Source organism: Ornithorhynchus anatinus, chromosome X1, assembly GCF_004115215.2.
Source record: "Ornithorhynchus anatinus isolate Pmale09 chromosome X1, mOrnAna1.pri.v4, whole genome shotgun sequence".
Lineage (NCBI taxonomy): Eukaryota > Metazoa > Chordata > Mammalia > Monotremata > Ornithorhynchidae > Ornithorhynchus > Ornithorhynchus anatinus.
This window is the reverse complement of record NC_041749.1, coordinates 75237403-75250496: the sequence shown is the minus strand read 5'-3', so window position 1 is coordinate 75250496 and position 13094 is coordinate 75237403. Positions and strand designations below refer to the sequence as shown.

Sequence of the window (13094 nt, the reverse complement as noted above, 5' to 3'; positions counted from 1 at the left end):
ATTCTGAAAATAAAAGGTATTTTAGGTAGGCAGCTGACACATTTTCAAGTTTCTGAAATAAATACCTATATTGAACATCCATAATATGATAGGTGCTGAGCTCTGTAAAGAGCCCCTGCCAGTGGATTTAGCCTCTAACAGCCAAATACAAGGCTATTGGAAAACTAAGCTCAAGGAAGAAATGAGTGAGAATAGGAAGAAGCCATAAAAAATTGTTCCAAAACCAAGAAAAAGGCCCCTAGGTTCTCTCAAAAAATCTGATTCTTCCGAATAGGAAAGATTATTTACATAGTAAAATCACCCAAAATTTCAAAAGTATTTAGCAAGCATTCAATTTTGATGTAATGTTGCCTGAATATTAATAAAATGTGGCTCTTAAGTTTTCCCTGGTCAGTTGCCCAGACTTTGTCATCATTTCTACTGAAGCCCATATTACTCATCGCCCTTCATCTTCCCGCATATATCCACTCCCTGATCTGAGTGGCTATGCAAGTGCATATGCAGGGACATTATGCACATATAAATTTACCTGTCAGAGCAAAATGACAGGTCGAGGACTCTATGGTCGGCCTTGTGCTGAATTTAGAATCATTTGGGCATCTTTTAGGTAATGGATTCAGTTATGTGGCTCAACAGTTTCTAGCCACCTTTTCTAAGCGTCCAAGTGATTCCAAAAGCTGGACAGAAGTTGCAACTGAAAGAGCAGGTTTCCCTTCCTTCCACCTCAAGAGAGGAAAGTGATTCTTTGGATTTTCAGTTGACTGCATGATGCACCTTTCCTTAGCATAAGCAATTGAAAGTATACTTTAATTCATCATGACACACTTTAAAGGTGATTTCTTTTTCTAGAGTTAAAATGGGGATGGGGGATGGGGAGAGACAGCACACATCCATTCCATTATAGAGAAGTCTGGTAGAAACAAGTGTATAGTAGCCTACTCTACTACCAGATAAAACGATTTAGAATCTTGGCAATATAAAATTAACTTTATGATAAATGCATAAAGAGTGCTATTTATCACTCACCATTCATTCACTAGCAAATACAATTCTGGAAAAGTCAGAAGAGAAGTTACTTACTCAAACATGAAGCGTGCAATGCGCACACAGTCCCTCTTGTCCTCAAAACAGATATTGTAAATTGACCCTTGAAAAAGAAGAGAAGATGGTCAGGAAACAAAGGGCTATTTAATCCCAACATTTGCTATTCCAAATTTTAGGCAGCCCTATTATACATAGTTGTTCAATAAAGAAGTAATATTTCCCAGTAAAGTAAGAATCCTGAAATGGGGAGGGGCTGTTTTATATAGTACATGTTCAAAATAAGGATTATGTTGCATTGAATTGGGATTACAAGTAAAATTTAAGAGGAAAAACAAAGAAATAGTTTCAGACATATAATTAATTATATCCATGTTGTGACAAATCGAGCCACTTTAATCTTGAGAGTAATCATTTCAAAAATGTCAAGCACACAAGATTTTCAAACCTAAAGTAGCCAAAATACCTTCAAACAATAGAAAATTGAGGTCTTCCACCTCTGGTGTACATTATGATTGAAGATGAAAAGAAGTTACTTCCTTTCATTGCTTTGAATTTCTTGTCATTTTGAATACTATAAGAAAGGTGCTGGCACATAAATCAGTGTATCCAAGGGAGGGTAGTGAATTCAGGAAAGAAGAGAGGGCATAAAATTCTGTAACAGAGCAATATCTTAGTGTATCTTAGAGCTACATGCAAATTAAATGCAAGTGTGTGGTAACAGTACCAAGTAAATCACTCACAACTTTCCAAAAAGTAGATTTTGAGCACCAAAGTAATTTTGCAAGACTAAATACAATGCCTGCCATTCAGTCAGTAAATGCCATTGATTAGGGAAAACCTGTGTTTTTTTATTAATTTTAAATTTCTACTATTACGCAAGCAAAGACTGCAGCAGCTACTGAGGCAGCTGTCTTCCAGATCATGAAGCTAAATAGAGCACAGCAAATGGCCCCATGATGTAATCAATTAGACTGTGAGCCCATCATTGGGCAGGAATTGTCTCTATCTGTTGCCGAACTGCACATTCCAAGCGCTTAGTACAGTGCTCTGCACATAGTAAGTGCTCAATAAATACTATTGAATGAATGACTGAATAATCACTTCAGCTGAAATTCATTTATTCAATCTTATTTACTGAGTGGAAATAAGTGTACTAAGTACTTGGGAGAGTACCATACAACAATAGAGACATTTCCTGTCCACAGCAAGCTCACTGTCTAGAACATGGGTTCTTGCATGTAAAAAACCTTCTTGTGCACCACACAATATACTGTAATCCTACATGGCTACTCGCTCACTGCGCTCCAGGTGCCATTGGGAACACGGCTTGTAGGGAAGTGTGCAAGTGGTGCTGTACAAACCGCTATCACTGAAATCAATTCCTTTGAATTCCTTTCATTTTCTCAGTCCTGAAGTTGGAGGCCTCAGGCGCATCTGCCATTCTAGATGGGAGATTCCACCACTAAAGTGCAGCATGAAGAAAATGGACAAAATCCTGTCTTTTTAGCAGGCAGCTTGGGAGGAAATTCTACAGAGATGGTAACAATTCAGTGTTGAAGCAAGATGAAGTAATCAAAACTTGCCCAAATATGAAGGAATGACCTACACTCTGACTTTTCAGGAACTCATTCTTGCAATCAAAACCATGATAATGCATTCAAATCTGGCAGCATTGCACCAGGATGAAAAAAATTTGAACTAGTATTTGACCACATAGGAATTTGAAATTCTATGAGGCAAAAAAGTGTACAAGAGAAACACCACTAATAAGGCACAAGCCAACTAAGTACATCTGTAATCTGAGTTTAGGGAATCTCCAGGTTAGAAGAGGCTTTCTTCTAAAAATTCTAGTTCAAAATATTGTCCAAGGACTGGAAATCTCTAGTAAGTAACTTCTTGCTAGTGTTAAAAAGGCTACAAAGAGACTTTTCAGAATTTCTACTATACCTAATACCCTTAAGGGTCTGTTTTTCCTAACAGACTTTAACCTTTAGGGACAACAGCATAGCTTTTACAAATAGCAAATTTAAGTTACTTGAAAAAAAATCAATAGAGATGGCCTGAAGACAAACACAACTTGGACGGTATACAACATCTACTTTTTTAGTCAGTAATGGAGTTGATACACATATGCTTGTGGTATCTCATATGTAGGCAATTTTGTATGGTTTTAGTAACCCCTTAAAAAAGGATGACACAATATGATTTTATCTTGGTTGTTGAGAGAGAAAACCCTGGTTCATTTTCAAACAATTTTTTCTTTCTTCTATATGAGCAGGGACACATCATAATTTAATAATAAAAAAGCATGCCTTCCTGTCTCACATTATCAATAAGGAGGCCTAAAACAGAGCTTCTTCAAAAGCATGTTTGTTGAAGAAATAAAGATAAAGAACCTGTAATGATAGCTTAATGGGTAAAATGATAAGATTCACACTCAATTCTGCCAAAAGCAGACCTGCTGAGGCTCAGAGATGCATCCAAAAACCAGCTCTGTCTGCCAACATATCAAATGCTTCACTTCATGCAACTGGCAAGGAGTCGCAGGGAGTTACCATTAAGTCTGTCAATGTCACTCATGAGAAAATACAGACAACTAGCCAGATAGTGTCCTGCAAGGATTTTAGTGATCTCCAAACTAAACCTACAGTGTTTTCTCCTTTAAGATATGAAGGCATAGCTCACACTTTGCAACACATCAAATGTATCTTAAAGTTGCTCAGTATTTTGAGCATTTGGAGAAATGCTGCTTACTTCATATTTCTATACATGATAGTAATGAATGTAAAACAATGGTTCTTAAAATACTTGAGAGAAAGCCCACGGTGTTTGGTCTCAAAATACAATTCCAAATTCAATATTAGGGGGATGCTAAATATCTGTCTCTCTTTAAGACTATTTTTAATTTAGATATTTCTTGTATTTGTGAATTCATGCCCTTTCTGATTGTGCAATTTAATATATGCACAATCAAGATCTTCTATACATACTGCACTTATACCTACGATTGCAAACCATAAAGTAATTTCTTTTCCACAGAAGAACTCCAGAGAACAGGAACAAAAATGATTAAGGGGATGGAAGGTTGCATCTTTGAGGAAAAGTTGAAGGAGTTGGGATGACTAAATTTAGTCCTCAGCATCGAAGGGGAAAGAAGGGCCAGGGGCAACTTGACTGACTTCTATTATGTAAGGGACTAATTATAATGATCAAGATGCTAACCAGCAGCACTAGTCATGATGGTGGGAGAAGTGAGAGACTGACCAGAGACTGAAAGGCCCTAGAGGCACGAAAAGTTCTGGGCAGAGATCTCCACCAGTATCAACAATAAAAAATGTCTCAGACTCTTAAGCATACGCATGTACTTGGAGTCCAGTCAAAATAGTCAAAAATGTCTTCAGCTTGAGGTGACATTTTTCTAACTACAAACACTCCCTTTCCTCTTTTTAAAATGGTATTTGTTTTAGCGCTTACTATGTGCCAGGTACTAGTACTATGCACTGGGGTAGATAAAAGATAATCAGGTTGGAAACAGTCCATGTCCCACGTGGAGCTCACAGTCTGAATCCCCATTTTAAAGATGAGGTAACTGAGGCACAGAGAAGTTAAGTGATTTGTCCAAGGTCACAGAATAGACAGGTGGCAGAACCGGGATTTAGAACCCAGGTCCTCACCCTTTCCACTAGGCCATATTGCATCCTCATGAGTATGGTCCGGTTAGGTTGGTGACTCAGCCAAGAATGTCCTACTGCTTAATAGTTTCTTTTTTCTAAGGATGTCTAACTGCTCTTGGTCTCCAAGGTGGAAATGCCTAGAGAAACGAGTTTAAATTATATCAAGGAACACTTGCTAAGTCATGTAAAAAGCTTCTTTTAAAGTTAAATGGGATTAAATACGGGAACTTTAACGAGAATAAAAATACATTTGTCTTCAGTGAGGGAAGTGTTACATGGAGACAGTGAACTCAACTATGCAACCTTTGGGTTTCCTCATGTCTGTTCAGGGCAAGGGTATTTGTGAAAAATATATAGTACCAAGACTGCCTTTCCAGCTGCACCCAATTTAGAGGGATAAGAGACCTTTTGGTAACTAGCTCCCCTCTACATGTTTGCAGCTCACAAGCACACATGCAACTTCCCTCACTGATGGAATAGAAGGGAGGAAAAGGACAGCCGAGGCAAGGGGATCTTTGATATTCACAACGGTTGTTGATAGGGCTGAGGCTATTTTGAGCTTGGTATGATTTTGGCGAGTTAACGAGAGGAAAAAACCCAAAGGACACTATTTGAATTAATTCAGCAGCTTCGTCCCTTTTTACTAACATGTAAATAATGCATTTGATTTCCAAAATAAAATGTGCCAATTATCTCTCTATTCCATCCTGAAAGCTAATCAACACATAAAACAACCAGGTAGTTATTATCATCAGGCAGATTCCCTTGCTGTAGTTTATGTATTTGCCTAGTTGTTGTTTTTTTTAAAAGTCAGAAATGGGTCATACAACAGATGTGGTTGATATATTCAAATTTGGTTGCTTTAACATAATTCTGCTGTAAAAGAAAAATCAATATGAACCGAGCATACAAGACATCTAAATGCAGTCACTACCTAATGTGGAATGGCTATGGCTTCAATGAAGCATTGAAATATAAGTAAACATACATAAAAAACTATCATTCCTTTTAAATTGTCAAATGTTATCTCAAGCTAGATGCAAGGAAACATGAAAGACCAAAATATATGAAGCATTCATCTAAACCACAAACTGTCAAGATATCTTACCTCAGGAGAGGCCTCTACTAACTGTGACTATTCCACTGGAGTATTTATTGCCACCAATTAGGAAATCCTAAAGCCTCACTGGGTAGGGCACCCTGGCTCCCTGCCTCAAAAACTTCCAAGTCACGGTCATGGCTGTGGCCAAAATGTAGTTCAAGAAAGGTGATGGGAGTAATTTTTCCTTTCCAGTATCTGCAACTTCAATACTGGTTAGTGATGTAAGCTCCTTGAGGGCAGGGATTGTGTCTTCTAACTCTATTCTAACTCAAAAATTACAGAGTAATTAATAGTTACCCAATTGTAATTCTATACCATCCAAACCCTTAGTACAATGATTTGCACACAATAGGCGCTCAATAATAACTATTGATTACTGAGTGCCTACTGTGTCAAGGGCACTGTACTAGGTGCTTAGAGAAAAAAAAAGTAGTCCATGATGTGACCCTTTCCCTCAAGGAGTTTTTAATTTAAAGGAGATGGTAGAGCAGGAGAGGCTCGTGGGCAAATACATAGTGAGACTAGATTCCGGGTCTAGCCCACCCTGCTCCACAGATGGACAATCCAACATAAGATCAGGGAGCAATGGGTAAGAAACAGGAAAGTTGAACGTGTGGGACAATTAAACGATCTGAGGTGCATTAGGCAGGGGAGGAGAGCAGAAAGGCAACTAATGATACAGCATGGTCTAGTGGAAAAACCACGGGCCTTGGGAGTCAGAGGACCTGGGTTCTAATCCCGGCTTCGCCACTGGCCTGCCGTATGACCTTGGGCAAGACACAACTTCTCTGTGCCTCAGTTTCCTCATCTGTAAAATGGGGATTCAATACCTGTTCTCCTTCCTACTTGGACTGTGAGCCCCATGCAACACAGGGATTGTGTCTGATCTGATTAACCTGTATCTACCCCAGCACTTAGAACAGGGCGTGACATATAGTAAGTGCTTTACAAACACCATATTTATCAAGTATTAATGGAAAGCCTTGGCACCCTCCATTCTTCCTCCCCCAAGCTCATATCCTGGTATAAGGAGAAAAAAAATCTCTGTATACCAAATAAGGTAACTATACGTATTATTTTAAGACTCTGAAAGTAGAATTTGTTTTAAATGAAATACCATCCTGAAGAAAGAGCTCTAGTTTATTGAGCCTCAAGGCACTATACTGGACATCTTTATTTATACTGCCTAACCTGAAGGGGCTTAATGTTGTGGTTAATAAAGTCTGCAGATTAGGTTTTAATTTTTGAATTAGAAAAGAGAACAATTTTTAAAGTACAAAATAACAAAAAATGAAATTTAATGCTGGAAAACTCTGCCACTTAGATTTCCTTTTATGTAAGTAATTGTGATTACCTCCTCAGAGGGGTCTTTTCAGAGTGCAAAAACCTCAAATAATTGATTTAAAAAAGATGACTGATGATCCAAAACAGCATATCATAAAGTATGCCACAATTATCTTTGAATCCTTAACTTCAGAGACAAACTAAACTGTCCCCTGACAACACAAATCTCTAAGTAGCAATTTCAAATTGTTAGCAAATGCACATAAAATGTTCTGCTTCAAAAATACTGAAATGCTAATGGATTTTGTAAGGACACAAAGAAGGTACTCAAGAGGAACAATTACTCTAATACAAGTATGACTTAAAAAAAGACCAAACATGTAAAAAAAAAATCTAGATTGGTATAATTAAGTCTCATACTAAGCTTTTCATAGTGTTGGTGCTTTTTCCTCTTTATAAATGTGGCAATAGCTTCCTTCTTATCTTGGTCCAGCTAATGCTGTTGTCATAGATCTATCCGCCGTCACCAAATCAAAGAGACATGACAATATCAGTACTCTTGTGGCTGGTAATGGAAGATTGCCTTTCTTCAGGTTAACTAAAATGACTGCACTGAACAGAGGTCAAGGATACAAGGCGGACGATTTAAGCTTTCTTTTTGTTTATAAATACCTGAAGTGAGTTGCATAGTTTTACTTTGGCTACAGAACTTGTATTTTAACATATCCTAAAACTTCCTGTAAGGCAGTTTACAGAATTTGCATGGCATTTTGGGTTTATAAGTGCCAAAAGGCAAAGACTATCAACATTTTTGGTTGTTCTTACTCCTGCTCTGAGACTAAAGAGAAGAAGAGAAATAAAGGAAAAGCAGTGCTGAATTTTGATCCTCGTCTTACTACAGAAACTTTTCAACTGGCGTTCATATTTTCCAAATTGTGAAAATGAATCTCCCTGACCTCTCAAGTGAACTCATTTTGATTCAAAATCCTCCAAGTCAAGAGCCCGATCTCCAATACAAAGGAAAAATGATAAGTGAAACAGAAAAAGAGGAATTCTTCTCCCAGGACTTTAAAGGTAAGTTTTCAAGATATTTACATATTCAATTGCTTTTGTTTTGGTCTCTCATTTTCTTCTCCCGAAGAATAGGCTCAAGATCAAATATATCTAAGCAAATGACACATGGGAGGAAACATTTTCTTTAGGATATTAAAGATTTGATTCCAACTATACAATCATTTTACTGCTTTGGTAAGCTACATATTTGGGCATATTGCTAAAATACACCAGTCAACAAAAAAGTTGAATATGTTTAGTTTGCTTTGGAAGGAAATGAAAGTGTTATAAGTCAATTTTTCTGGCTGAAGTAAAAGCAGAGTTTGATTTGTTCAAATACATTAAAAGCATTAAATGAATTGTTTACTTTTAGCAAGGGGTCAAAGAAGTGTGGACTGTCATACTTATTAAATGACTACCTTCAAATAAAAAATGTGAAACACAAAGAATAACTTTCTGGTATCTACTCAATATGGGACCTGGTTCAAATGACAGAATGAAAACTGTTTTGTTTGAAAGACAAGTATACTACCCAAAACATGTATTACGTTCCTTACTCAGGGAGAGATATTGTATTCTTCTCTTAACTGCAAATGTTAGGTGAAATATGAAAATTTACATATACTTACTGGTAAATAATTGTTTTTGAGTTACCTAGTATAAATATGGTGAGCACTTAACAAGCATTACTATCATTATTATTAGTAGTAGTAATAGTATTAACTCCAGTTTTCCCACATGTCTACAACAGCTCCCTGCAGATAGTCTCCCAGTGCTATGAGGAAGAGGCATGCAGTATGCTCCATATTGGCCAAATAAGCCCACTATCCTTCCCCTGAAAGTCAAGACACTTGGATCGCTCCCCTTTGAGCACTTGATACTCATTCCACTCTCAGCCCCACAGCACTTATGTGTGTCTTGCTTTGTTTTTGCTTTGTTCTGTTTCGCTTTGCTGTCTGTCTCCCCCGTTTAGACTGTGAGCCCATCATTGGGCAGGGATTGTCTCTATCTGTTGCCTAATTATACATTCCAAGTGCTTAGTACAGTGCTCTACACACAGTAAGTGCTCAATAAATACTATTGAATGAATGAATAAAGCAAAAGCATTTATAACTCAAGCATTAAAAGAATAACTCTTTGCATTCTGTCAAACTGGAGATTTTAAATCATTAATCTTTATCATGCTTGCCAGCTGTGGGATTTGACAATTAGGAATAAATTAGCATTACAAAGAAACAAACAAAAACCCCCAAACCCAACAAGCTGCTTGGAAGCTGATGTGATGATGTGCTTTATCAACATTATGAACTTCATTATGTTGATTATACAAATAACTTTAGCTAGTAAGCCAAATCTTTATTTAAAGGAATGTTTTTGGTTGTTTTTACAAACTTCTAGGTTACTTAGTGTAGTGCACATTTGTAAATGAAACAATTAATTTATCTTGTAACTGGGGGAATTTAATTTTCAACTGTGGCACCCAAAAAAAGAAAAGAAGAATGTTACAAATGAATACAATGTCCAGGAATGAACATCAAAATAAACAAGTCTGAAACAAGATCAATGTGATGTTAAACCATTAAATTTACGAGTTTATCTACCTAATTGGAATATTACCTCACAGGCAATTGAAGAGATAATAGTCTGTTACACATTTAAAAAAGTTGTGTAGCAGACTAATTATGGGGAAACATTTTCCTGCTTCCTTTTAGTTCTGAATTTCAGCTAGTTAATCAGGTTCCCTTGATCATTTAAAATAATTTATTTCATATTTATAGCCATTCTGCCATTGGAACTATCTGCCCCTGTAATGAAGCAGGTCAATTTGACAAAATAGAGGAAATTCACTAAATGTTATTTAGCAATATGGAAATCAAAATCAGAACCTAGCTCTTCGGGCACCTTATTCCCCTCCCAAATAGGCTGGGAGAAGCATCAAGAGCCAAAGTAACACTGGTGAGAATTATCTGCCCCACCAATGGTAGGATAGGAAATGTGTTCAACCATGCCTAAACTGGTCTTACTTTAAGAAAATAGATCTTAACCTGAGACACCATAAATTTAAAAATAGAAAAAAAGGTAATCCATCATACATTGAACCAAATTTTAACAATATCATGCATATATAGGACTTTTTTCCAAACTTGCAAATCTCATTTTGTCCTAATATTTTCTGAAAGATAGAGAGGCACAGGTTTTTTCATCCCCATTTTACAGAGGAGGAAGCTAATGCACAGAGAGGTTGAATAATTGACCAAGGTCATATGAGACCAGAAGAAGAACCCCGGTCTCCTACTTCCTGACTTATGCTCTTTCCACTAGATCCTGCTGCCTCAGATTGTATTCCCTGGGGGTTCAAGTGCCCACATTACTGCTCCCCAAGCCCCCAATCTGAACTTCCAGATCATTCTATCCTCAAAGTTCCTTGTTAGAGTACTTTGACCCAGTGGTAATGCTTGCTTCAGAAATAGGGAGTATAAAAGCTACCTCATAGAATTACAGAATATTCAATCATTCAGATTTATTGAGCACTGTGTGCAGAGCACTGTATTAAGCACTTGGGAGAGTACAATATGATAGAGTTGATAGACATGTTCCCTGCCCACAGTTAACTTATTCAATTCAATATTCAATTTTCTTATATAAGCTCCTTGTGAGCAAGGAACACATTTACCAACTCTGTATTCTCCCAAGTGCTTAGAACAGTGCTCTGCACACATTAAGTGCTCAATAAATACAACTGATTGATTACACTGAAAATCTACACATCTTCTTTACTTCCCTATAAAGTGAAAAGGTGACCAAACCTTCATGATCTTTTTACAACTTGGGAGACTGTCCAAGAACATTATACTGATCAAAAGATTTATCTTTCATGACTCAGATTTTATGAAATATTTTATTTGACTTTGATGTCCTGGTATAAAAATAAGGCAGTGAAACTCAGTTCAGAGGTGCTCTTGAACAGCAGCAGAATTCCTTCGAATAAATTGATTAGATATGCTGAAATTTAAGGATCTGTTCTTTCGCCTGGTGTAGGTTCTTTGGGAAACATCTATGTCCTGAAAACTTAAACCTAGGTGGGAATATAGCTTTGTTTTTGTTAACGACCATCCGGTTGTATGTGCATCTCATCGGATGAGCAAGGGTGACAGAGGAGAAGAGAATGCTGTTGGGAGGGGGTTGCAGCTGCCAGACTGCACTTACGAGACAGTTTCCTTGAGGACCAAGCTCTGTGGAGCCCTGGGTTTGGGTAGAGAGCTAGAGCTCCTTTTATCTGTGTGGCAGAGGCACGAGGGGCCGTGGCCACTTTGGGGGTTGTGGAAGTGGCAACAGAAACAGAATGCAAGACCCCTTCCCCCTCACCCCCTTCCACTTTAGCCCTTGGTTCCCCACCACCCAACCAAGGTTCTCCTGGCTCATCCTAAGGTTGTCTATGTAAAGAAGTTTCTGACATGGAAAAATATATCTCATTCCCTTCAGACTATAAGCTCCTTAGGGGCAGGGAACAAGCCTACTAATTCTGTTGTATTGTAGTCAGTCAATCAGTCAGTCGTATTAATTGAGTGCTTACTGTGTGCACAGCACTGTACTAAGAGCTTGGGAGAGTAAAATTTAACAATATAACACATTCCTTGCCCATGATGACCTTACAGTCTAGACGGGGAGTCAGACATTAATAGAAATAAATTACAGATATGTACATATGTACTGTGGGGCTGGGAGGGGGGATGAATAAGAGCAAGTCAGGGTGACGCAGAAGGGAGTGGGAGAAGAGGAAAAGAGGGCTTAGTCAGGGAAGCCCTCTTAGAGGAGATGTTCCTTCAATAAGGCTTTGAAAGGGGGAGAGTAACTGCCTGTACTGGAAACTCCCACTGTGCAGAGCTCCAGGGATAGGCCAGAACAGCCATGGCAGCTATGGTGGGAGATGGGTCCCACTTTAGGCTTTCTGAGCAGCATGCCAGAGCCTGAAATCTGTAACCTTTCTGCCTATGAGGAGTGTGTGGTCACATTATTTAGGTTCTATTTCAGCAGTAGTTCTTCAATGAGAAAAGTTTGTTTTGTGAGCCATGAGTTGGAATTCTAAGCTATCGAAGGCTAGTCTATAATGCATTATCAGTTATAAATGTAAAACTCTTTATGGCAAAGCATCGTAAGGTGCATGGTTCAGGATTCACCAAAATTATACCCATAGTTCATAATCATCACTGCTAAAGGACTTGTTAAAGTCTAGAAAAGGAGAAATTTCCTTAGATTTCAGTAATATGATCTCTCTCTTCCTATGCATTTTTCTTTATCACCGTTTAAAAAAACTAGGCCCTACAGGTTGGCTATAAACATGCATATTTACTTTTGGAAAATACTTTCTGCCCCACTTCTTCGCCCTTGTCCTCTCTGTATATCACTGGCACAACATCTTTCAAGAGTTGACAAACAAGTCATTCTTGTCACTTAAAAAGCCCTTTCAATAAAAATTGCTCCTAGAATTCACACAAACAGAAAATCCTAGTTTACAGATACAGTAAGCTCAATAGAATCCCACCAGTTTTCTTCTGCTCTCGGCTAATCAGAAGGATTGATGTTTCCCCGCCTCAGTATCTTTCCCCATAAGTGCTGAGCTGGTTCTGAACAGTTAAATATTTCATGATATAGAACACAGTATATCAAAGTTCAAAACATGTCTACTGGTTGCTCTCGTGACATATGAACAGAGAGATGGCTAGGTGTTAAGGCAAGCACAGCCAGAGAAAGCACATGGGAAAAAGCAAATGTGGAGAATACCCCAAATTTAACCCCACATGGGTGTAAAGTACTTGCCATTTCCTCACAGAAATATTTGGTTCTGGACAAAACAGAGAAACCTAACAGATTTAAATGCAGAAATCGCTCTTCCTACATAATATAAAACCCCACAAACCCATAATTCCAATTTTATA

General features: G+C 37.9%; 1 protein-coding gene across 1 annotated transcript in view; it reads right to left on the bottom strand.

Annotated features, from left to right (window-relative positions):
* The window catches only part of DCP1A (decapping mRNA 1A), a 93445-nt gene that overhangs the window by 26218 nt on the left and 54133 nt on the right, over positions 1-13094 (bottom strand). The window contains exon 5 of the mRNA XM_029051095.2: positions 1081-1147. Coding sequence (XP_028906928.2) covers positions 1081-1147 — 67 coding nt within the window. The remainder of the gene's footprint in view (positions 1-1080; positions 1148-13094) is intronic.